The sequence below is a fragment of the Apus apus genome, chromosome 1, assembly GCF_020740795.1.
Source record: "Apus apus isolate bApuApu2 chromosome 1, bApuApu2.pri.cur, whole genome shotgun sequence".
Lineage (NCBI taxonomy): Eukaryota > Metazoa > Chordata > Aves > Apodiformes > Apodidae > Apus > Apus apus.
The window spans coordinates 74,184,008-74,206,536 of record NC_067282.1 but is presented as its reverse complement, the minus strand read 5'-3'; the positions used below and the strand labels follow the sequence as shown (position 1 = coordinate 74,206,536).

General features: G+C 41.4%; 1 protein-coding gene across 1 annotated transcript; it reads left to right on the top strand.

Annotated features, from left to right (window-relative positions):
* The first annotated feature begins 1,508 nt into the window (after window positions 1-1,508).
* Window positions 1,509-21,582, top strand: ZBTB11 (zinc finger and BTB domain containing 11). The gene is made up of 11 exons (XM_051630648.1): window positions 1,509-2,254; window positions 4,491-4,726; window positions 5,397-5,628; window positions 6,800-7,611; window positions 10,278-10,457; window positions 10,968-11,204; window positions 11,907-12,051; window positions 13,508-13,625; window positions 16,164-16,322; window positions 16,798-16,973; window positions 18,344-21,582. The coding sequence occupies exons 1-11, from the start codon at window positions 1,945-1,947 to the stop codon at window positions 18,868-18,870; spliced, it is 3,132 nt and encodes a 1,043-aa protein (XP_051486608.1). The 5' UTR covers window positions 1,509-1,944; the 3' UTR covers window positions 18,871-21,582.
* The last annotated feature ends 947 nt before the right edge of the window (window positions 21,583-22,529 follow it).

Sequence of the window (22,529 nt, the reverse complement as noted above, 5' to 3'; positions counted from 1 at the left end):
GTAGTTTGGATCGACATTAATTAATAGCCTGAGCATTTGTATAAAGCACCTGGTACATTGCATAGATGTATGTGTAAGCTTTCAGCTAAAAAAAGTGAGCTTTTGCAAACAGTCTGCTTGGAAATACTACTGAGGCTATACAGGAATTGAGTGTCTGATACGACTAAGTAAGTGTTAATGCTATGAAGTTTGCAGGCTTTGGCTGCCTGGTGTTACTGCAAAAGGCACACAGAAATGCTTTTAGATTACTCTTCCTTACTTGGAATTGATGATTTCTGACTGATGCTCTGAGATGGAGTAAAGAACAGCCTATAGTCCTCACAAGCTATGCTTGCTTCAAGTGGGTGAGCAGGCTGTTAGAGGAAGGTGTTAACCTGATATAACTGCAGATTATTCAGCTTAAATATAATGCAGTGAGTTAACACATACATTAGTAAAGTCCTTGTGCTTTTTAAGTGCAATATAATGGGTTCTCTATTAAATATTTATTATTAAAATCGAATACTTAAGATTTTCATAGACCTACAGAATAACTTAGGTTGAAAAGGACCTCAAGAAGTCACCTAGTCCAATGCCTTCCTCAAAACATACATTTAGATCAGGCTGCTCAGGGCTGTGTCCAGCTAAGTCTTGAACATCTCCAAAGACTGAGGTTCTGCAACCCCTTAAAGCTCCAGTATTTGACCACCACCGTGGTTTTAAAAAAAGATAAAGTCCTTATATATAACTAGAATTTCCTGTGTTCTAACTTATGCTAGTTGTCTATTGCCATGCAACTCTCAGAAGAGTTTGCCTGCACCTCCTCTGTATCTTCCTGTGAGGTTGCTGCAGACAGTAGCAATGTCCCCACGAAGCTTTCCTTTTTTTTTAAGCCCCGAGAAAGGCTGTTGCCGCTTTCCCTGGCGTCTCGCCCGCTGGTCCCGGGCCGTTTCCACAGGCTGGTGTCAGCACCTCGGCCGGGGGGGGAGGGCAGTGCCCCGCCGGCCTCCCCGCGGCCGGCAGGGCAGGGAGGGGCTGGCAGCTGCCTGCACGCCGGCCCGCCCGCGGGCAGCCGGCAGCTCCCGCGCTGGGCGTCCCTGCTGCGGGCGGGAGGCAGGGCCGGGAGAGCCGGCGGGGAGCCTGCTGGGGCTCTGCTGCCGCCCCTCCCTTCCTGACCAAGCAGCGCGAGGCTGCGGCGTCAGACCGCACCGCCCGCTTTCTCCTCGCTCCCATGCGCCAGACAACCCGGGCGGCGGCTGCTCCCGGGGCCGGGGCCGTGAAGGAACCGATCCAGGAGAATTCCCGCCCCCCCTCCCCCCCATCGCGGCGCCCGCCCTCCCCGGCTTTGCCCGGCTCCAAGATGGCCGCCCCCGCCTCCCCCTTGCCCGGCTCCAAGATGGCGGCGCGGCTCCCCCTGAAAGCGCCGCCCTGCCCGCCCGCCCCGCCTCCCGCCCCGCCCCCCCGCGCGGGCTTCTGACCTCACTTCCGCTTGTGCAGCAGCCATTTTGTCTTTCCGTTGCTGCTGCTGCCCGCGCTTCTCCCTCCCACCCGCCGCCGCTGGCCGCGAAACTCCAGTTCCCCCCGGGCCCGGCTCCCGCCGCCCGCGGGCCGCGCTCTCCGGCCTCCCCGCGCCCGGGCGAGGGGCCGGCGGCGGCGCGGGGGGCCCCTCCTCGGCAGCGCGTTCTCCCCCCACCCCCCCCCCCCCCCCGGGAGGCGCCTCCGCAGCCCCACGCACCCCCCGGCGAGGGCCGGGGCGCCGCTGCCCCCAGAGGGGCTCGCCGCGTGTGACCGGCCCGGGCGGGCCCCGTCCCGCACCGAGGGGCTGCCCCGCAGCCGCCTCTGTCCTGGCGCCGACAGCCTGACCCTCCGGGAGCGGCGTGCCCTTGCCCGGCGGCGAGGGGAGAGCCAGCCCGGCGCGGCTCTGCGGGCGCGGGAGAGCCGCCCGCTCCTCCCCCGCGCCCCGCCATGTCCAGCGAGGAGAGCTACCTGGCCATCCTGCGCTACCTGACCAACGAGCGGGAGCCCTACGCGCCCGGGACGGAGGGCAACGCCAAGCGGAAGATCCGCAAGGCGGCCGCCTGCTACGTGGTGCGCGGCGGGACCCTCTACTACCAGCGGCGGCAGCGGGACCAGGAGCGCTTCGCCGAGCTCGAGGTGGTGCTGCAGGCCGAGCGCCGCGCCCGCCTCATCCGCGCCGCCCACCTGGCGCCCGACGGCGCCCACCGCACCCGCCTGCAGACCTGGCAGGGGCTCTCGCAGAAGTACTGGTGGCGAGGTGAGCTCGGGCGGCGGGAGGGACCGCGCCGAGGGCGGGGAGAGAGCCGGGGAGGGGCGGGGGGGGGGGGCAGCCCCCGCCGGGTCTGTGTGCCCGCCTGGGGGGGCAGCAGGGGGGCTCTGCCGCTTGCTGGCCGACCGGTGCTTTTCAGCACTTTGTCTCAGAGAGCGTGGTGGGGTCAGTCTTGAAGGAGTGACCCGCGGCTGCGGGGTGTCGGTCAGCCCTGAAGAGACAAACCTCGCCGCCCGAGTCACAGCCTGGTCAGCAAATCGTCCTGGGACTTCTTATTCCGTAGTGCTGCTTTGAATATATGGCAACAGAGCATGGCCGGCCCCACCCAGGTTTTGCATAGAGCCTGCTTAAGGTAGCATTTTCTCAGCTTGGACACTTTGTGTAGGGCGATAATCCATTGCCTTTGACCTAGTTCAGCATTTAACCTCAAATCATCTTTTCCAACTGGCATGTGTATGGTGTTCATGTTTTAACGAGTAGAGTGGCCAGTGAAGGTTTTTAGTCCTTGCGCTCGTTGTATTTGTCTCGTTCTTCCACTGAGAAACTGAGAAGACCAAACTAAGTCTCAGTTGTATCCTGAGTGATGTCATAGCTATTAGAAATGGTAGTGTGTGAACAGCAGTAATTCCTAATTGAGCCCTTCTTTTGGCTAAGCCAATGACTTGGTATCTGTGCTCCCTTTGGATTTAGTGTTCTACCTTTAGTCTTACGTATCCATTAAACAAATACTCTGCTGTTCAGTTGTCCCGGCCCTAGTTTCTGTTTGTACTGCTTCTCTTGTTCAATGTTTTTTGATCTGTCAGTCAGCACATCTGTCTTCAATGTGAAGAAGGATTTGTTGTCTGAAAGTTGATAGATCCATTCTGAATTATGGTCTTCTTGCCTTTATCTGGGTTCTCAATATTGGGTTGCCCAATATTGGACTGTCATCCTATACTGGAAATTTCCTGAATGGACCTCAGTATTTCTCTGTTCATCAGAAGACGACATTCCATATTCTGCATCTTGCATTTCTTGATCTTATTGGTTACCTTTATTTGCACAACCTATATTCTCTTATTTCTCTTGTTCTGGGAATGCTAATATTCTTACCCTGTTTGCAATTCAAGCATTTTCTTCTTATCTGTGTCTCCTTGAAAACAGTCATCTCCCTTGCCATTGTAATATTCTGCTGCTGGACAGCAGCTTTGACCCAGTCATCAACCTGAGATGGGCACCAGTCTGTTACGTCTCTGCTCTGTAGCTGTGAAGCAATGGGCTGGTGTGTGGCCCAGTGGCCAGGAAGGCTGTTAGATGTAGGATCTGAAGACCAAAACCCTTCTGTCCTGAGAACTACCCTGAATTCAGAAGGAAACGTAAAAATATTTGAAATAGGCTTGAGTGTCTTGGGAAGCCTGAAGTCTGTATTTTCCTGATTCTTACAGAGATGTCTGTGTAGTAATAGCCCATCTCATGCTCTGAAAAGGTAGGAGCAGGGCAAGTCTGTGTCAGCCAAGTTTTTAAGTTGTGCAAGATTTTGAACTAGAGAGATACGGGTGTTGTTATGTTTGCTTTTATATTGTCTTAGTGAAGAAAATAAATTTAAGTTGAAAGCCATAGGCTGAAAATGCCTTGGTACCGAGAAGAGGACCTTGAGCTTAGGAGCTGTTGATTATTTAAAACTATTTGGCTACAGTGGTTAAAGTAGTGGTGAGAAACTAATTTTTTTAACTTCCAAAATCATAAGCAATTGATTTAAATCGGTGTTAATAATGCATATCAGCATCATTGTATGTAAAACAGTTGGTCCCAATTTTGCAAAAGTCCTTAGGTGAGCCTTCCAAGTCTTGCTCCCTTCAGTAAGGACAAGCTGAGATGCACCTGTGTGGGCTAAATGCAGAATCATGTTACAGCTTTCACTGTCTTGGGATTCTTAGGGTGAATACATCAATACAAATTTTTTTTCTAGCCTTAAAATCTTGCAAGGAGGGACTGCTTGACTGTGAGATGTTCCAAGTGTTCTATCTCAAATTAACAGTGGGTTGCAGTAGTGACAGTGTCATACAATAGTGTGAGAGAAGCAGAACTGGTAAAAATAAGTTAGAGAAGGAAGGTGTAGGTGACTGACTTTAAGTTTCCTCAGTGTGTAATACTGTTTTGCTAATCACCTATGTACGTAGTTGCATGTATAAGGTAAATTGAATGAAGATTAGAAGCCTAATTAAATTATGTTAATTTTTCTTAGGTATACTTAAGCAGGTTAAAGATTACATTAAAGAATGCAGCAAGTGCCAGGAAAAGCTAGATCGCTCTAGAGCTCTGTCAGATCCATCTGAAATGCTTGAGGAACTAGGACTGGATGCAAAATCTCATGAAGACAGTAATGAAACAGATGATGAATTGAGTAATACGGCATCAATCCCAGCTGCATCTCCAAAGCCTGTGAAGAAAAAGCCAATAGCAAAGCACGAGCTTGTGTTTGTAAGTACAATTGTTTAGATCTGAATGTATTTAAGATGCTTGTTAATGGGTTCTTAGTCACATACTTATTTTCCATTGTTGTGTTAATCTTGTAATAATGAGATGACATAAATTTTGTCAATAAAATTAAATATGTGGAAACAAGTTACTGATATATATAACATGACATTAATTATAGTACATCATCTTTGGCAAACAAAATCACTGCAACTCCTATTTAGGCATATAGGACCGAAGGGAAGGTGCATGGTAAAACTATAAGTAGTAAAGGATGGCATGAAAGATTTTCATGGAATCTCTATCTGTTCCTTAATAAATTATGCTATATTTATATAAAATTCTTGATGATAACTGGGGGCTCATACAGTTGTAAATACTTCTGAATCTAGAAATCATTTCAGACTGTAGCATTAAAGCATATGGTCAAAGAACTGTTTGAATACCCATGTTTTCCCATTTTTCCAGTTTTCTGTTTTAACTGTGTTTGGAGGGAGGGTGAAACTTGTCATGTTTAAAGAAGGAAAACAATAGTAAAGTTAAGCTGTATATGATACAGGCTTGAACTGATTGTATGGTTGCAGAAAATAACCCTTTTTCTGTGTTTCAATGTGAATGCTTAAAAAGGCACAGTCTAAATGTAATTAAGTTCTCATAATGTTGTTTGTGACAGGTTGACAGTAAGGGCCTTGTGAAGCAGTCATCTTCCAAACATTGTCTGTCAGTCTTAAACCAACTGAATCAGCAGAGGCTTTCCAATCAATTCTGTGATGTGACTCTGCTGATTGAAGGAGAGGAGTACAAAGCTCACAAATCTGTCTTGGCAGCCAACAGCGAGTACTTCCGAGAGCTCTTCATTGAAAAAGGAGCTGTCACTAGTCATGAAGCTGTAGTGGATCTGTCAGGTGAATTGTTGTGGGTTTCAAAGCTAGAAATTTAAATATCCTAAGTAAGGTATACGGTATTTGGTTCAGTCTTTTTTTAGTGTTCAATACAACCAAATATTTTATCTTCCTTTTTTTCTCTATTTTAATCTGAAAGCGTTTTGTGTGTATTTTAATACTAAAGTGATCACTCTGGTGTAGCATAATTTGATCTTCCATATTGAGTGGGCTGTAGGATTTAATCTTAAAATTTCTGAGAACCTTTGGATTGATTTTTACCTTGCTTAGGTGTGTTTTCTCCTTGTATTAGTCACAAACATTTAAAAAGGGAGCAATCAAATGCTTCAATATATCAAGAGAGGATGTTGACTAGCTTCTCAGAGAGCTGTTTTGCTGAACAAATACTAAATTATTTCTTATGTCTGTAAAACATTATTTTACATGCTCCTGCTTATTTCTCACACCATCTGGTACTTAAAAGATAGGAGACAATCCTAAAATATTCTAAAAATGGCTTTGTACTGATGAGTAGTAGTGTACTGAAGATATTCCTCCTGCATTGCTTGCTGAGTAGTTTCTTAGTTGTGCCTGTCTCTGCATGAACAGTAGACATGCATAAATGTGTCATAAATAGACCTGATTTCTAGTATGGTGGCCCAGAAAGTCCTCCAAATTAAATATTTTGTTTATAATTTACAAGACTGTGGAAAACTATACCAAATTCTTCTTTTCAGGCATTCCTGTCTCTGTATCCATACCTTTATTTTTTTCATGAGCCACTTTCTTATTTTTCTGTCACATCAGTTGTTACTTAAAGCGTTACTACTTTCTGAATGTAGCAGGTCCAGAAGGACTTCAGTTAAATTTGGGTTAATCTGCTTCAAAAATATTGTGGCTCTCTCTGCTTCCCAAAACGTTATTCTACATATTTTTATTGTGAAATTACCTCAGTTTTACTTGCTGAAAAATTGAGCTTACTTCCGTGTAGAGAATGTACAAGGAGGATACTTTTGCATAAATGACACTTAATTGAGTCCCAGTGGAGGGGCTTCAGTGTTGCTTGCAAGTGTGTTTTGCACTACATTTCAGACGTAAACATATTAAAACTGAACTATTGTATTAAACATTAAATGTTTTTATGTAATTCAGGGTCATCAGTGTTTGCTCTAATATCTTGTTTTATTCCTGGTAGGGTTCTGCAAGTCCAGTTTCCTGCCTCTGTTGGAATTTGCTTATACTTCAGAATTAACTTTTGACTTCTGCAGTATGGCAGAAGTGGCCATGCTTGCCCGACATCTCTTCATGTCAGAGGTCCTCGAAATCTGTGAAAATGTGCACAAACAGATGGAAGAGAAGCAAATTACAGTGTACCAAAAGGGAGATATTCAAACAGTAGAGTCAACACAAAATTTAGCAGAGCAGACTGAAGTTGAGATGCAGCCTGTGGAAGGTGCTGAGCAACCTGAGCTCACAGCCAGCAAAGTGCCAGTAGCTGTAAATGGAGCTCCTTCCTCTGCTGGGCCAGAGGAGGCAGTGGCATCCCAGCCTGACCTTCCCCCAGAGCCTGCAGAGGCCACTCCGGGTGATGTTTCAGAGCCTGTGGAGCAGTGTGAAACAACTGAAAATTGTGTCAACATGGAGCTGGTGGAGAGCATTTCAAATAGCACTGTGTCTGTTGTGGAGGCTGAGCCATTGGCTGTGGAAGCCATGGACATGCAAAATACAACAGAAACTGAGACAGATCAAAATGAAAGCAGTAAAGCAAATACGGACACGGGTTCTGAAGACTCCTCAGAAGCACTCAAGCAAAAACATAGCAAGCAAAGTAAAGAACAGAGTCTTTCAGTTTCACAAGTGGAAAGCCTAGCTTCCAGCCAAGATGATACTTACAAAAGCAAGCTTCGCCAGCGTTCTGTTAGTGAAGGTGGATATATCAGATTGCATAAAGGAATTGAAAGAAAATTGCAAAACAGAAAGACAAATCCTAAATCTGCAATACAACAGGTATTCTATCTGTCTTTAGGCCTGTTGTCAGTAATCAACCAGTGTTTTGAGATCAAGCTGAAAAGACTGTTTCCTCATGCCAAGCACTCTTTGGCAAATGTTTTTCTTTTTTGAGTGATTAATGTTACTGCAAACCAAAATAACTTCTAAGATGTGACAATTGTGCAAAAAACCCCTAACAAACAACAACATTGCCATGAAAATTCCTTCCACATTGAAGATATTTAGAATAGATATTTCAATATTTAGAATGCTCTTTGGAACCTTAGCCCAGTTTGAGTATTTCCTCACAGTTTCTGAAGTTTGGACAGAAGGTGTATCTTCTCCCTAAAATTATTAATTGCCTGGGAATTTAATTCTTAGCTAGCAAGTGTGTATGTCAGTCAGAGACAAGTATATTTATCTGCTAGAGAAGTGAGACCCTAGAAGGACAAGGAGCTGTTGGAGTGAGTGCAGTGGAGGGCCACAAAGATGATCAAAGGGCTGGAGCACCTTTCCTAATAAAACAGGCTGAGAGAATTGGGGTTGTTCAGCCTGGAGAAGAAGAGGCACCAGGGAGACTTCAGAGTGGCTTTCCAGTGCCTGAAGGGGATACAGGAAAGCTGGGGAGGGGCTTTTCACAAGGGCATGTAGCGAAAGGATGAAATGTAATGTTTTTAAACTGAAAGAGGATAGGTTTAGATTGGATATTAGGAAGAAATTATTTAGTGTGAGGGCGGTGAGACACTGGTACAGGTTGCTGAGGGAAGTTGTGGCTGCCCCATCCCTGGAAGTGATCAAGACCAGGTTGAATGGGGCTCTGAGCAACCTGGTCTAGTGGGACGTGTTCCTGCCCATAGCAGGAGGGCTGGAACTAGATGACCTTTAAGATGCCTTCCATCCCAAAGTGTTCTAATTCTATGATTTGTTAAGACTTTAAAAAAAAAGCAACTGGGGATGAAAAATTTGACATGGAGATTTGAAGACATAGCCATGAGTCACAGGAGTGCAATCCTGCTACCTCCAGATTCTGATCAGTTAAAAAAAAGGTTCAAAGATTAGTGGTATTAAAAACTAGCACGTGGACATATTCAGCATTTAGTAATTGAACTAGCTGTTTGAGTTTTTTGGGTTTTTTTGATGAAACAGTCTTCTTACTCTTTCCCCTTTGAGAGCCTTTCCTCATTTTATGCCTCTGGGTAGCTGACATTCACCTCACTGATGAAGAATACATTCATCTTTGTGACATAGTACATTTGCCCTCACTCATTCCACATTGGCTAAATCTTACAAAGAACTGTTAATTTCCAGAGGTGTTCTGTGAGATGTTTACATACCAGTCCCACAGACAGAGGGATAATTTGTTAACGTTACAACACGTTTGTAGACAGAAATTGTAGCATAAGTCTCCTTTTACAGATGGATAACTTAAAAGCCCAGATGTTAAAAACTAGCACCATCAAAATATTTGAGCAACCTGTTTATGATGGTTGGAGAATGACAGGGTTTTGCTCTGTTTTGGAAAAGGTAATATCCACCTTTGAAGGAAACAGCTCCCATCAACTTAACTCTGCAGTTTTTTAATCTGACCCTTTGACAGGTGAAAGTTTACAGACAGTGGCCACCTTTTTATGGAAAATAAATTAATTGGTTTAGATAATTGCTCAAAATTAGATTAATGAATAAGTTTCTGCTTTCCTCACTGGTTTCATAGATTTTGTCATTTTTGTCTCAGGCATCTCTCAACCCCCTGACTCCTGGCACTGTATGTCATATAAACACTGGGAAGGAGACACTCCTTCCTGAGTTCTCAGTTTTGATGTTGGAAGAATAATGGGAAAGAGAGACTGCAAGAAAAATGCTGCTGACTTTTGAATTAAGTAATTGTAGCTCACGTGGAGATGTTGGGCATGACTTGTGTTTTGTATGAATGGGTTATTTTCCAAGCTCTTGCTGATCATCTACTTAAGAAAATTACTTTTGTGGCCTCACAGTTTAGCCAAGTTTGCATTAAATTTCAGAGCAACAGCAAAAAACAAAATGTACCTGTGTTGAGTTTCAGTTTGGTTTTGAGAGACACAGAAGAACTTGAAAGCTTTCAAGAACTCTGATACTTCATTTGTTTACAGAACAGGAAGAAGAAATAGGGATGTATTGTACTGTTTTTTCCCTTGCCTTATTCTTAGAAACCTGAAGGGGAGATCCCTGATACAGGAAATCTCAACCTGATCACTTAGAATTTGGCTTTTAAAGAATATGACAGCAAGTTTATACACAGGAAAATGAGAATATCAGCCCCTGGTAGCACTTCCAATACTGCCTAACAAAAAAACCCATGAAAACACCCTAGTAAATCTGGAATGCTTTTAACCAGAAAGAATTTTGTCTAAAGACTGTACATTTTTTTGCAGCTTGCTAAATAACTCCGTTTTTGCTGGCTGGTAAAAAATAACTAGGCCACTTTTTTTTTTTTTAATCTGATTACTTTTGTAGTAAAACAAATGTAAATCCTGAGAAAGGAAGTGGGAGTTTAGGAAAGCGTTGGGAACTGATAGAAATTGTGACTGGCAAAATTAGGTGGTATCACAGTAACTCACAGAAACATCAACATTTAGTACTAACTTGCAGAGGAAATTTAGAATACAGTGTAATAAGGTTAATTCGAAGGTTATGTCTTCCCAACTCAGGTTGCCATGAAGCTGGTACAAAGAGGGAAAAAAATGAAACAGCCCAAAAGAGAAACTACAGAAAATAATGAAGCAGAAGCTCAGCACAAATGCACGGAGTGTGGAATGGTGTTCCAGCGGCGCTATGCACTTATAATGCACACACTGAAACACGAAAGATCTAAAGATTATAAATGCCCAGTAAGTTGGGGTTTTTCTGTTTGTAAACCTCCGTCTTTATGAAAATTTATTCTGTGTTGACATTAGTAATTATTTTTCTTGGCTCTTTTCATACATGTATTTGTTTTTCTTACGGATTTCAGAGGCAGATGCAGCCCTAATCTTGATGGGATGGGGTGAAATGTGGTGCAGCCACATGGCCTGACAGCACCATGTGATGTGGGAGCGCATTTGCTGCTCAAAACAGATCTGGCATGGGCTTTAATTTTAACTTTTCTAGTAAATTTGCAAATCCATTTGTATTTAGATTAGTCTGAAAGTTGATCTCATTGGGAAGTGATCAGTTGTTCTGTCAGTAGCTGTAAAATTCAAAATTTACAACGATTAATTAACCTGAGATCAAATGCCTGTTGGAGTCAGGTTATAGACCTAGCTAATCATATCGCTGTACTTCAAACCTTTGTTTACCTTTTTATGAAATATTTTGTGATTATTAAATGCAAAGTAAAGTTGCAATGTTTTCTTTCCCAGCTGTGTAAAAAAGAATTCCAGTACGGTGCTTCCCTGCGAGCCCATCTTGTCCGGCACACTCGGAAGACAGAAGTGAGCCCTGCAGCTGCTAGTGTAGAAGCAACAGGCGTGTCTTCGGTGAAAGGGAGAACTAAACGGGAATTCATATGTGATATTTGTGGGAGAACTCTACCTAAGCTCTATTCTCTCAGGATACATATGCTCAAACATACAGGTGTAAAACCACATGCATGCAAGGTAAAGAGGAAGTCCTTTTATTCTGTAATCAAGTTAGTAATGTTTGATTGATATTTTAGTTTTGACTAAGGGGCCTGCAGGAAAGCTGGGGAAGGACTTTTTACAGGGGCTTGCAGTGAGAGGACAAGGGGTAATAGTTTGAAGCTGAAAGAAGAGAAATTTAGGTTAGAGATCAGGTGGAAATTTTTCAGTGTAAGGGTGGTGAGACACTGGAACAGGCTGCCCAGAGGTGTTTTGGGGGCGCCATCCCTGGAAGTGCTCAAAGGAAGGTTGGATGGGGCTGTGAGCAGCCTGTTTTAGTGAAGGTGTCCATGCAGGGAGGTTGGAACTCGATGATCTTTAAGGTCCCTTCCAACTCCATTCTGTGATTCTGTGACTCTGTCCTAAAATTTAGGTTAATTTAGGATCACTTCAGAATGGTGGAAACTACTGTAAACTTTCTGATAAAAATTTTTGTAGTCCAAGAATGAGTAAACGAGAATGAAATTGAATCACAAAAGTTCATATTCCTGTGTCTAGAAGACTAACTTTGCTAGAGTGTTCTTTTTTAACAGACCAGTTCTGCCACTGGTACAAAATCACAGGCTTGTTTGTGATTTGATTCCCAAGAAATACAGGAGGTTTTGTCATGTTTGAAGTTAAACACCTATTAAATAATGAGTTTTATTTGTTCTGTTCCACTGCATATGTATTTTTTTTTAGGTTTGTGGAAAGACCTTTACATATAAGCATGGATTAAAAATGCACTTAGCTCTCCATGAAGTACAGAAACAGTTCAAATGTGACTTGTGTGAAAAGTCTTTTGTCACAAAAAGAAGTCTTCAGGAACACATGAGCATTCATACAGGTAAGTGATGAGACAGAGGATCCTTTTACTTTGGCTGGCTGTTGTATGCTGCTGAACTTTAACATTGTTCTTGTCAAAGGAACTGTTTAAAAATAAATAGTAGTGACCCCTTTTTTTTTCTACTGGTCAAGCAGCTGAGATAGAGGTTAACATTCAGTTTACATTTATTTTCTGGGTTTATTTTACCATAGCATGCACATGTTCCATACAGGGACCAGAGAATCATGGTTGGTTTGATCCTATGGTTTTATGTTATTAGGACAGCAAAGAGGCTGGTGAAGGGACTAGAGGGAAAGTCCTATGAGGAGAGGCTGAGGGAACTGGGGTTGTTTAGCTTGGAGGAGACTCAGGAGGGACCTTATCACTGTCTACAACTACCTGAAGGGAGGTTGTAGTCAGGTGAAGGCATGGCCTTTAAGCTGCACCAGGAGAGGTTTAGGTTGGATATTAGGAAGCACTTCCTCATGGAAAAGGTAGAGTGGGTTGTCCATTGGAGTGGACTGGCCAGTGAAGTGGTGGAGTCACCATCCCTGGAGGTGTTTAAGGAAAGGCTGGATGTGGCACTTAGTTCGACAGCCTAGCTGATGTGGTGGTGTTAGATCATAAGCTGGACTTGATGATCTCAGAGGTCTTTTCTAGCCTCAATAATTCTGTGATTCTGTGTATTTATTGCCTGTATTGTGTAAATTCAACAAATACAGGCAATAGGCTGGAATGTTCTGGAGTGCTTACAGTTCCAGCCTAACCTTTCAGAGGAAAACATGCTAAGTTAAATTTGAGCGTCTTCATATATGTTTTGCAAGAAATTTTATAAAACCTGGTATCTTGAAGAATCTTAGCATGTGAAATATGACAACATAATAATTTAATACAAGCAGAGTTTTAAAAGTGTAATGTGTAGAAATTGTCTGTGTTTCTTGTTGCCCAAGTTGGGCAGAATCAAAAGAGACTGTTTCTTTCAAGATGATTTGTTCTAGAAATTAAGGAATTGGTATTAGTGCTCAACACTCCTAAATTGATGAATTAGAACAAAAAACTTACTTTAAGGTAGTGGTCCACAAATTCAAGATGTAAGTAATCTGTAAACAATGCTTCATTGCTGGAAAAGTTGCCTGTGATTCATGTATTATGCAGTTGTGGTTTTTTTTCCACGCAAGAGGGCAGTATTTTATGCCATTCACAATTCATGACTACTAGGAGCTACAATGTTGTACCTGCGTTTAAAAGTATGTAAACCAGTAATTTAGAGTTGCTACTCCACTTCTGTGTATTATTACATTGTAACATATGAAAAACACTTTACATTTCCACCTCTGTGGAATTAAACCAACTTCTTTTTGTAGCACTGCTCTGATTACTTAGGATAAGTTATTGGAGAAGAAAAGCACGCTATCACAAAGCACTCTAGAGATAAGGAGGTCTGGCTTGGTAACATGTTTTGTTTTGGTTTTGTCAGGAGAATCCAAGTATCTTTGCTCCATCTGTGGAAGGTCTTTCCACAGGGCATCGGGACTCAGTAAACACATAAAGAAACACCAACCAAAGCCTGAAGTTCGTGGATACCAGTGTACTCAGTAAGTTGGTTGGTGGGGTTTCTTTCTTAACGTTAATGTTGCTAGTAATTTTGAAAATTAAAAGCAGGTCCTTGTAGCACAAAACTATTCAAAGGCATGGAATAAGACTTTTAAAGCATAAGAGTAAAAAATGCACTTTTGTTAATATGTGCATTGGAGAGCAGAATTTTGGTTTTTAACTTTTACCAGCTCTAGTTTCATGCAGTTGTTTGTTATGAGTGTGTTTGCACTTGTAGCTGTAAACAGTAGCTATGTGATTTTAAAGCTCTTTTGTAGCTAGAAGAGTGGTAAGCTTGTCAGAGGGGAAGGAGCTTCAACCTGTTCTTGCCCTTTTTTACTGGCATAGTTTATTTCACTTTAATTTGAAAATTTCTTATACAATCTATGATGTCAGATACTTGTGTGCACTGCAATATACACTGTGTTTAGCAAACACCTCTGCAGGAACAGCATAAATAAGACTGGCAGACTATTGCAGTTAAATTGATTACAAAACTTATATGATCATTTAAATATCTTTGCATTGTGGACTTCAGTTTAGCAGAAACTGTAGTTGGAAAGAGCATGTCTCCTAGTGTGTTAGCAAAACATGGATACTTTTTCCATGACCAAAGAGACTATAGGACAGCCTTTCCAGTGACCTGGAAAAACAGAAATGGTAATTAATTTCTAAACTGTCAGTTAAGTCTCTTGAAAACTCTGTGAGGTATTAGGAAGGCTTGTACAATTTATAGGATTGCCTATATGCAACTCATGGTTTTAATGACAGATTTAATGTAAAATATTGAAGTATCTCTGGTACTGCTGCTGCACATTAGTGAAAACAGTATTTTCTAACCGCTGAAAACTCATTTTAATTCTGTCAGCAATGTTTTTATTTAGTGCTTTGTAATGCTAAAAATACTGATCTTAGAAATACGAAGAATAGAGCTGCTAGGGTCCATGATAGGGACAGAACTGTTTAGTAAAACCTACTTGGGAAAGCATTTTGGGGTTTGAAGGAGAAATACATTTAAAAAATAAAAATCTGTTGCTAAAGGCAGTACAGATACAGATGCAAAACATGACCTTGGCAGAGAAGATATTTTGATTCCCAAACTCCTTCAAAACAGACACAGTCCTTGTTTTTTTCTACAGTGACAATCTCTACTGAGAATATAGTTCTTGTTGTCACAAATTGTTTAGAGATCTTTGCTAAGCAATAACCAGACTTCAGTTTTCTAGTTTGGTGATTTGGTATGTAAATGTCCCTGCCAGACTTCAGTCTGAGGTTCTGGACCAGTTGAACAAAGCTGAACATGAGTTATTTTCCTACAACGTTCATAGAAATTTTCCAGTGAAGTAGATATTCAATTAAATCGCAGTAGTATGTGATGGTGCCAGAAGGTAATGGTGGTGGTTGCTTGAGTTTTTTGATTCTCTAATGGCTTTTCCAAATATGCAGTCCTTGAAGGGAGAGCACCAAGTGCTCTGCTCAAACCCAGGATCCCCAAGAGCCCTGTTTGAACTGGACCTGTCAGTTTTTTCAGCCTAGGAAGAGCAGGTTTTTTGGGAGGCCCAAGGACCAGCACCTTTTTTTTTTCTCCCTATTTGTTTTTTTTCCCTCAAAAGCAATGAAGTCTTTTTTCCTCTTCGGAATGTCCATTCTTCAGGAAATGTATTAAAAATTGTCTTCCTGTATGGAAGCTTTTTTTCTTCTCAGATTTTATTGGAGGTTAGGAATTCTGAGATTCCCTCATTCCAGAGGTTGATGAGCTGTGGAAGGTGAATCCTCCACCTTTGCTTCCTGGCATTTCTCCGGCTCTTGTCCTTTCTTGAGTCATACAGATATATGATGTTACATGAGGAAGAGATACAGATTATTATGCATGATGTCTGAAAAGCAGAATTTTTCAAAGGCAGAAATCATGTCTTTGATTAGACTGACCTCTGTGGTTTTCATACCAAGAGGAACCTAGTGATTTGTAATTCCATATAGTCATACTATGGCAAGGTATAAATGAAGGAAAACTAGGAATTTGCCTATGGTTAGGAGTATACGAACAGCAAGCTAAAGAATGAGTATAACTCCTTCCAAATGCTTTCTTGTAGTATTCTGAATTTGTTTTTTAATTTCTAAAACAATGCATTTGAGCATTACAAACAGCAAATCTCAGTTATCTTTGTATTAATAATCCTCTTGTTAAGGGAAGAAACAGCTGGTTCAAAAGTTCATGTGTTATATAATACACATTTCTGATGTCTTCCAGTTGCTTTGTCTTTGGTTATTCCCCATAACAATACCAGGAGAACTATAATTAGCTGTAGCAGGCAAAAGTGTTTCAGAGGTCCTAAAGTTATATTCCAGACCTTCAGATAAACTGCTGTTCCTTTTAAATTTTCCCTAGTTTGGAAAAGGATTTTTATACAGATGTTCATCATGCAATAGATGTTCTCAAAGTCTTCAGTTGCCATTAAAAGAAGAGGCTTCCAATGCCTTTGCAATCAATGTCACCAAGACCTTTCTCATGTGGGATGCTAAAACCTTTACTGTTGCAGGTGTGAAAAGAGTTTCTATGAAGCTCGGGATCTTCGTCAGCATATGAATAAACATTTAGGTGTGAAGCCATTTCAGTGCCAGTTCTGTGGAAAATGTTATAGTTGGAAGAAAGACTGGTATTCTCATGTAAAGTCTCATTCTGTCACGGACCCTTATAGGTAAGAAGACATGCATTAAACTACTGAAATGTACTAACCACTATGAGGTTATAGAGATCCACGGCCAGTCAACAAGGAAATGTCTAGTCCACCGTTAAAGTACCGATTGATTGATGTTAACTGGAGTCTGGAGTACTTGAGAATGAGTGGGTGACTTCAAACAGTGCAGTCCAACTGTTAACCTGCTGGTACGATCCTGGAACTAATAAATTGAAGCTGTAAAAGGATAAATATAATCGATGAAGCTAGAAGTGCTTTATATGTGATCTCGTTTCTCTAGAATAGTAAGTGGGAAAATTGGCTAGGAATAAGAGAAAATGGAGCTCAGTCCAACAGTGTTTCTAATTATGGAACTAATTGTCATTAGAGGCAGTATTCCCATTAAACTTTGCATATTAAAATTAAAGTGCATTTTGGTTTATAAAGCATAACGTAAGCGTAGAATAATAGTTTCAATAAATTTTTCACATTTTAGGTGTAATATATGTGGTAAAGAATTTTATGAGAAAGCTTTGTACAGAAGACATGTAAAGAAAGCCACACATGGTAAAAAAGGAAGAGCAAAACAAAATCTGGAACGAGTTTGTGAGCACTGTGGAAGAAAATTCACCCAACTCCGAGAATATAGGAGACACATGAACAATCATGAAGGTATGTAGCAAACAAGTAGTCATAACATTCCTCAATCTCTAAAACATTATAAAGAAAGGGGTCATTGTTTCACTGAGTCTGTGTATGTCCTGTGTTGCAAGACACGTAGAAATTCTTATAGATTCTCCAGATAGTTTTATGCTAGTCTTGGTTTGTTAACTTGCTTCCACTGATTTCCAGAAGTGGCTCCTAGGGACTTTCTAAAACTGCAGTCATGCACTTGTGCACATGCACGTACTGCACAACTTGTCCTTCCCAGACCTTTAATGGAAGAGTAACTTTTTAAAAGTGATTAAAATATTTATATCTGGCAAAGAGTTGGATATAGTAAAACATTTTCCAGATTGAAAGGTGCACATGGTTAACAAAATATTACTCAAACAGGAGAGTGATTGGCCTAAATTTTAGAAAAGGACCACTGTTGGGAGTTGGTCAACTTCTTGATTTATAACAAGCAGTAATTTGTATGATGTTTGGGAAAAAGATGAAAACATTTTATAATTTTTTTTAAAGGGTGCATTTTTACTTTAGATGTGAAGTATGGTGGTGGTTTTTGAGTTGTTTGGTTTTGTTGGAAGTCTAGATATACTCCTTTCCTGGGGCAAACCCCACTTTTTTGAAACAGGTCTCTTTTTAAAGAGCTGTTAAGAATAAACCCAAGAGGTGTCTACCTTTTGAAGTAAGAGATTTTTGTGTTTGTTCTAAACACAGAAAGTGTCCTGTAACAGGTAGCTAGCCTAAAGTTCCAGTAACTGGAAAACCCATTGTTGAAATAGTGTTTGCTGCAACCCAGCTGCCCCATTTCATACTGCAGCCCACAGAACTCAGGCATGGTAAGGGACCATAAGATGATATAAGTATCAGGGGTAGTGTTTGAACATCTGCAGTGTGGAGGAGAGGAGAAAAAAGCTGTAGAGGGCATTACAAGCGAACTAGTTACTAAGTGCTGATTTGATTAGACATTTTTACCAGTTTTGTAGAAACAAAATGTGACTAGGAAGGTAGGTGACAAACTATTAAGTAAAACAGTTTCAGAAAGGCATCAGTGGCAAGAAAGAATTAGGATTTTATTAAGCGGTATGTTCTTAAAATTAGGGAGAAACTGAATGAAAAGGAATTTTGAAAATTTCTTTTTTTTTTTTTAAATGTTAGGTTGGGCAGAACACTTGTGGAAAAACTTACCATTGAATTTATTATCCTTACATTACATTAGAGTGCAGAAATGGTAAACAAGATCTCTCTCTTACATAGAGAAGGTTGTAGTATTTTGTTCTTTTATACTGTTGTTCTCCCTGTCACTTCTCATCTTCACTAATGCATATTTATGAATGCTGACAGTCATCTTATCCTCGCTTTCCATTTGAGCACAGGTGTGAAGCCATTTGAATGTCTAACTTGTGGAGTAGCCTGGGCTGATGCACGTTCCTTGAAGCGTCATGTGAGGACACATACTGGAGAGCGACCATACGTCTGCCCAGTGTGCAATGAAGCTTACATAGATGCCCGGACGCTACGGAAGCACATGACCAAGTTCCACAGGGACTATGTACCCTGCAAAATTATGCTGGAAAAAGATACCCTGCAGTTTCATAACCAGGGGACACAGGTGGAGCACGCCATCAGCATCTTAGCAGCAGACGTGCAGGAACAAGAAACGGAGATTAGTGTTGGTGGCGGTGAAATTGAGACTGTGGTAGTGACAGGAGAGACACTTGAAGCCATTGAAGCAGTGGCAGCTACTGAGGAATGCACATCAGTCTCTACTCTTTCTGACCAAAGCATCATGCAGGTGGTAAATTATGTATTGGCTCAACAGCAAGGACAGAAAATGGCAGAAGTGACACAGGCCATTGAAACTGTAGAAGTAGAAGTGGCCCATGTTGCAAAGGCAGACTGAATATAGTATATGAGAGAGCAAGAAGGGTGAGGTCTTGTGATCTGTGAGGGCTATATATTTAAACTGTGTGTCTGAGGCTTACAATGATGCCTGTTTTCAAACAGTTAATCACCAGGACCGAATGTCTTGCTGACTAAATATTGCACCATGCATTATGGGGGAAAAGGTGGGATGCATCAATGTAGGTCAAAGCTTTGAAGGCAAAGATTTCTGCACTGGCCATAACTGGGGGAAAAAAAAAAAAAAAAAAAAAAAAAAGTTGTAAGAATGTTTTCTGTGTCATAGAGTAAGTATCATGCTGTAACTTAAGAAACAAAAAATGAAAATATGTCAAGAGGCTGCACTAAAAACATGAAATGCACAGCAGTTGATAGCGTTTTTTTTACTTTTGGTTTTATGTGCATTTCATCAGGTTTGTGAGCCAATTATCTATATTGGATTCAGTCTGTTTGGGCCCGAAGACAAGGGTATGGTAGAGTGCTTTGTGCAGTGTGTGCTTCATGCCACATCCAGAAAACATGAGGCTTTTTTCTTTGGGTAGAGGCAGTTAGTGAATCCCAGCTTTGAAGAACTTATTTCAGATCCAGGTTGGTAGGTGGCAGGTCCAGGGTGCAGCAGAAAGTGTTTTACAGATGATGGGCAGGAGTCCACTGAAGTCTGAGAAAGTGGCTCTCTAAGAGAGATTGTGAATTTAGGTTGACCAGAGAACAGCCCACTGCAGAGAGACTTGATTAGAGAAGGAAACTGCTATTTATTTGTAGGAGAGGAGCTTAACTTCAGCCAGTGCGCACAAAGGACGCTGTCACCTGCATTGTACATGTCCAAAGCAGGCAACCTAGTGATGGATGCTTCTAATTTTGCATTGTGTTTGATGTAGAAGCTCTCAAATGAAAGATGTCTAGTGGCAACTTTCTCTGGTAATATAAATGTACTGAAGAAGTTGAGCTAGTTGCAATCTCGTCTTGTGTTGAAAGGAGGGGCCCTGGTAATTCCAAAATGAAGCACATAACAGTATCAGGTTACAGAACTATGAAAATCTTAGTATGGGATAAAAATTAAACATCTCAAAAATTACCAGACTCTCCAGAAGAAATTATTACTGCTGCGGTAAGCAAATACTTCTGGAGTAAGCTAATTACCTGGTATTATGCTACACAAATGGAAGAATTCTTCCTAGGTGTTGCTGCAAGTAAGCATGAATCATAGCCATGCTTAGCTGAAGTTTAAATGTCTCTCTGAATATCACAAACAGTGCACACCTTAACCTGTACAAGGTGTTGGTTCTTTCATTGTTGATTTGGGTTTTTTAAAGCAAGAAACATGCCTACCAAGAGGTAACTGAATGTGTTGTGCGCATGAACAATCAGAACTGTATTCTTTACATTGTTTTCAGTCTCTAATGCTATCAGATGTTTCCCAGCTTTGACAGCAGCAAGATAGCCAAGGAGCCCAAAGCCTGTATGTAATACAGTAAGGTAAACCTTGTAAATAAAGTTCTATGCATATAACTCTGTGCTATCTGTGAAACAGATCCACTGAACAAAATTCCAGCAAAATCTGTGACAAAGTAACCACCTCATTTGAATTAGTATTTCTACCTTTCATTTTGCTTAACTGTTTGAGTACCTGTCTACCAAGCTGCAGAACAGACTGTTCCTTTTATACTTTGCAAGCATGTAGATAAGCAGTCGCTGAAAATTTTTTAAGCAATATGTCATTTGAGTTCCTTCCTTGGATCCAAATTAATCTGTGGATGACTATTTCAAATGTCAAAGCCTTCCTGCAGAGGAGTAATGTACTTATTTGTACATCCTGAAGTCCTTTGCCATTATATTTTCTAATTACCAAATGGAGTAAAACTAAAATGAATGCTTTACAAAAAAATACTGGTAGCTGTAACTCTTGAATTTCTGTATGGTCAAGAATCTGGAGATAGCCATCCTGCCTAAAATTAATATACTGCCATTATGATGGAAAAAGATTCAGAAGAGCACTAGGTAAAGTTTAAAATTTACTTAAGTGTTTGTATCTTACAAATAATTATGTATTGCTAAAGTGAGGAAATGTTCAAGGAAAAATAGCTGTAAATAGTGCTAGAACATTATTTGTATATTTAGTGTGTGACCTTACAAAAAAAATATTACCAGCACCATAGTTTAATCTTTGGTGCATTTATTTATTTGCCCAACCTATTGAAGAGAGAGAAGTGAATCTGAATTTAGGAGCTTTTTACCCACTGTAAAAATGCTTTAACTGACTTGATGGCCTGCCATGTAAACCCACAAAGCTGTTTCCTAAACAAGACTCAGCCAGGAACCCCAAAGCTGAATGTTGCAGCACCCATTTCCTGACATCTGGTGCCTTACCTTGTCAGAACAGCATGAGGTAAGTAGGGAGGGTTGCTCAGAGCTTTGCTGTTCCTGGAGGTGTAAAGTTGCCTTATGTTTTCCTTTAGATTTCCAATCTTTAAATTAAGATGTACACTACCTTTCTGCCATCTATTTGAAGTCAAGCTGCAAATGTGCAGTTGATATTATTTAATTTGAGATTTTTAAAAAATAAAGTTCATGGGCAGTGACCATTTATAAAGTATTTGTAGTGAATTCCTGTACATAATTAATTTGATCTGTACATTCTGCTGTTTTTATTTAGTGTTAGATGTATAAAGTGACGGTTACTTCTGTCATTAAATAAACTGAGCTTTGCCATGAATTGCTCTCTCAAGCAACCTTTTTTTTCCAGGGGAAAAAATAAAAAGTGTTGCAGAATTATTTATTCCTCTTCAGTATTTCAACTTCCATATGTAGATAATATCTGGTCTGAATAGTTCTAATAACACCTATGTTTAAATTTTGCTTAAGTCTCAAAACATTAACTAGTATGAGGAAAGGAAACCTCCTGCCCTCCTAAATTTTGTCAGCACATGGCCACACAAGAGCACAACATTAACAAAACACTGTTTTATACCAACATCATTTTGGCTGCAAGACCTGGTGGATGAGGCCACTGCTCACCACCACCTCCCCCCTGCCCCTTGACTTGGGTCAGCCACCCTAAAGCAAGCATCATACAACACTTCTGTCTTGGTCCCTGCTCTGGGACCAATATTTGAGGAAGGATTGTGGCTTGGCATTTGTCCCCTAGTGCCGCTCTCCTGGCTGAAGGATGGGCTGGGCAGCTGCCTCCTAGTCTGGGAATGGTGGCCTGTGGCTTTCCCCTTGCTGTTAGACCAACTTCAAGGCAATGTCACAGTGTTGCAGAAAGACTGTTTTCGTCCTGATTCCTAGGGGAAATTCTAGGAGCTTTTTAGGGTATTAACTCTTCAGTGAGCCCACACAGGTAACCAAGCTAAGTGGGGAAGTATATAATGACGTAAAAATGGGTGTTTAAAAAGTCTGAGTGCTGAAGTGAACAAACACTATTCAGTAGGGTAGGGATGCAGCTACAGATGAAAAACAGCAGTGGTATGTGGGTAATTCTCTCCCCTATTGTTTCCACTAGAGCTAAACTCATGTCATTCCTGGCTGTTAAAAGAGCTGTCTCTACAGCACTGGAATGGTGTGTACACTTCATAATGTTCAGGAGCCAGTCTTAGAGCTGCTGCTGGCAATGTGAAGGGAACCTCACACCTCAAGCAGTCCTTCAGCAAGACCTGTTGC